Source organism: Octopus bimaculoides, chromosome 19, assembly GCF_001194135.2.
Source record: "Octopus bimaculoides isolate UCB-OBI-ISO-001 chromosome 19, ASM119413v2, whole genome shotgun sequence".
In the NCBI taxonomy this organism is placed as follows: domain Eukaryota; kingdom Metazoa; phylum Mollusca; class Cephalopoda; order Octopoda; family Octopodidae; genus Octopus; species Octopus bimaculoides.
In genome coordinates, this window is record NC_068999.1 from 43,457,665 (window position 1) to 43,461,554 (window position 3,890).

Genomic DNA, 3,890 nt, shown 5'->3' on the forward strand with positions numbered 1-3,890 from the left:
ACTGCTGCTCCTGCTGCTGTCATCTACTACTACTGCTGCTGCTACCGCTGCTGCCGCCAACACCACCACCACCACTGCCACCACCACCTCTGTTGTTGACCCTTCTTGTCTTCTGAAAAAAAAAACAAAACAAAAAAAAAAACTTTCCAAATGACCACCACCCACAGTGCCGATGATTGCCAACACTAACCAGCCTGCATCGATGGCAAGTGCTGCTACTAGCACCACCTCACTTCCTACTAATGCTGCTAGTGTAAATTACTTTGATGAGAACAACCAGGTAGTAGTGCTCTAAAACTCTTCTTCATCATCCTTAGTGCTACACCTGCTTCTACTACTGCTCTTTGTTTTACTAGTGTTTTATTATTATTATTGTATTGCGTGTTTGCTTTCTTCATTTCTGCTTATCTTACTGTTTAAGTATCTTTTGGTTTCGTTTCATTCGTGTCTTGAACTTTTCTTAATCTTAAGACAAATATGATTTGTCTTTTATTTCTTTATACATGGCCAAGATATCTGCATCACATTTTTTTTCCTTTTGTCATATATCGAACTTCTTTTAACCATATACATATCAACATACATAATTATGTGTTCACCTATGCCTGTGTGTATATATATATATATATATATATATATATATATATATATACATACACACTTACATGCATACATACATATATATATATATATATACATATATATATATATACATACATAAACAATGAAAAGCTGAAATTTTACACCGTTGTTATTTTAGCTTTTGCCTTACCACGTTTTCGTTTTTTTTTTTTTCTCAACTACAATTATTTTTTCCAATAATATTTAGTTGTGGCATAAAGCTGCTTTGCAAAACACAAAATTAACAACGGTCTAAAAATCTCAGTTTTTAAATTGTTATACACTCTGCATTATGTATTCAGAATTTTCTCACATTTGTGTGTGTGTGTATGTGTATATATATATATATATATATGTATATATATACATGCATATGTATGTATATATATGTACATGTATATATATGTATATATATACATGTATATGTATGTATATATATGTACATGTATATGTATGTATATATATGTACATGTATATATATGTATATATATACATGTATATATATGTATATATATACATGTATATATATGTATATATATACATGTATATATATGTATATATATACATGTATATGTATGTATGTATATATATGTACATGTATATATATATATGTACATGTATATATATATATGTACATGTATATATATATATATATATATGTACATGTATATATATATATGTACATGTATATATATATATATGTACATGTATGTATATATATATATGTACATGTATATATATATATATATTATTTGAATTTGCTTCAACTTGAGTTTGATGCAGTTTAGATGTTCTGTCTTGTTTTGTTGTTTTTGTTCTGTTCTGTTTTTTCTGTCACTTGGAGCTCCTGTTTTGCAATAGAATCTAGTCGTATAATTAGCAGTTTTGTCTCAATTTTGCCAGTCCTCAAACTCGTCAATTTACACAAAATGAAAACATTCATTCATATCATTTATCTCTAGTTTGAATCCCTTTCGTCCTTGTTTTGTTTGTTTTGTTTTTTTTTTCTTCTTAAAGTTCCTCTTTTGGCTAATATATAATACAATCACCTTTGTTCTATTTGTTAATTAATCTTGTACAAACTCTGTTGGGATGTTTATAACACCTGACAAGTATCATTAAGTAATTACGACATAATTTCACGAAATGGCTGAAAGCCACATTAGTTGATTGTATTATGCTATACTCAAGTACATATTAAACTTTCCCAACCCAGTATTGAGTGCGCTTGTCTCTTATATATGTCAAACACATATCTGTTATATATTCTTGCATGTTTGTCATTTGGTTTTCAGTACCAATGTTTATTTTGGTCTGTGTGGTAGTGGCTGTCTTTTTGCATGTGATACCAGTTTGTGCGTATGAATGTGTTAAAATGGAGTTTGTCTCTCTGCATTGTGAAACAGTTCCATATTTCAGCTCAGGCTCTTTTTTATTTTACGTTTCTCTGATTTTTTTTCTTATTCACTCCACTGGTGATAAGGCTTACTATATTCTTGGAGTGGTTAATTTGTTTCGCCGTGGGTCTTTGGGTAATCAAAATGTATAACTGACGTAGTGGCCATCACCTCAGACACGCCAAGCGAGAAGCTCTCATCGTGCTGGATCTACAATCTACCTGCAATCAAGTTTTAACTTCCCCAGTACCTCTAAATAAGTATCGCAGCGTGGAACAAGTTTCTACCCTAAGCAAGAAGTGCGCTGTTACATTGGCAAAATGTTTTGTTAGCTTACGATGCTGAGTTCAACTCCTTCTAAGAGGATTTTTGTTTTCTAGTTCATTTTTTAAAAAAAGCCATACTGTAATTAGTGAGCGAGAGCATTGTTGGTTACAGGTTTCCAACAGGTCAATTACTAAGAGAAACTATGTGTATACTGATATATCAAGATTGTTGTTCCTCTTTTGATTGTTAGTTGCAACATTTCAGCTGTTGTATCCTCCAACCATCTTCCGATGTCTGTCATATTTGGTAACGTACATTGAGTTTCAAGTCAAATCTTTAATTCAAACCACTGAGATAAACTCATCTCCTTCCATTTGTCAGTGTTAGGGATATTTTCATATTAGTTTTACCTAAATTTGTGTTGCCTCTAGTTCGCTATTCTTCAACCAGAATATGTACAGATCCAGGGATTGAACTTACAGCCACTTAGTGAATTAATGTACTTATTTACTTGGTGTTTAATCAACTCCTATATTCACTGTACCATTGTGCCATAGATCAATTAAGTAACCTGCTTTAAACTTATTTGTTTATGATCTTAGGTTTTATGTTCTTTGTTAAATACAGGCTCTTATCTAGTGTTCGTCTCTCTGCTAGATCTACTGAGGAAGTTATCACAAACTTACATACCAATTCTTTCAACTTATGTACCAATTCTTTTATCTTTCAGTGTTGTTTTCTGTTGTCTTGACATGAGTTGCTGACTTTTGTTTTTCCCTCCTCAAAGGTTGAGCTCTGCCTTATTTTCTTAATCTTCTCATGGATTTTCAGCTTTATAATGTTTCTGTTGCCTTCTTTTTCATGGGCAGCTCACCTCACCTTCATATTTCTTGCCACAACTGCATGGGATGAAATACAAATTGTTGGTCATGATTTTTTTTTTTTTCTTCTGATTGGAGCTTTGCTCAAGAGAAATGTCCCCAAAGAGTAAACCAAAGTGTAAATCCCATTCTCAGTCTGTAACTTGCCAATATTTGGGTGTAAACCAAATAACTTTATTATTATTTAGTTAAATGTTTACTAAATTTATACATGGAATATAGTTGTAAGTACTATAAGTATTCAGGTACATAGTGTTAAGAAAAATTACGGGGGGAGGGTGAACCTCTAAATGTGGTGGTGGTTATTATTTGGATACTAGAAGCATTTATCATTATTAAGAGCGGTTAAGGTGACAAGTTAGCAAAATTGTTAGCATGTCGGACAAAATGCTGAGCATTTCATCTGTTTTTGTTCTCAGTTCAAATTCTACCATGGTCGACTTTGCCTTTCATCCTATCAAGGTTGATGAAACCACATACCAGTTAAGTACTGGGGTCGATGTAATCAAATAGCCCCCCTGCCCATCTCATCCCAAAAGTTTCAGACCTTAGTGCCTATAGGAGAAAAAACTCATTAAGGGTGGTGGATTAACAGAGATGTTAGCCAAATTTTATATATATATATATATATATATATATATACACACACACAGGGTGTCCACAAAGTCTGGGTACATGGAGTAAATAAAATCATAACATAAACAATTAAATATAAGAAATAATA

At 32.1% G+C, this 3,890-nt stretch overlaps 1 protein-coding gene across 1 annotated transcript in view; it reads left to right on the plus strand.

Annotated features, from left to right (window-relative positions):
- Positions 1–3,890, plus strand: part of LOC106874507 (muscleblind-like protein 1) — a gene marked incomplete at its 5' end in the record, with an annotated part of 72,588 nt that overhangs the window by 57,785 nt on the left and 10,913 nt on the right. The window contains one exon of the mRNA XM_052974706.1: positions 161–280. Within this exon, the coding sequence (XP_052830666.1) occupies positions 161–280 (120 nt within the window). The remainder of the gene's footprint in view (positions 1–160; positions 281–3,890) is intronic.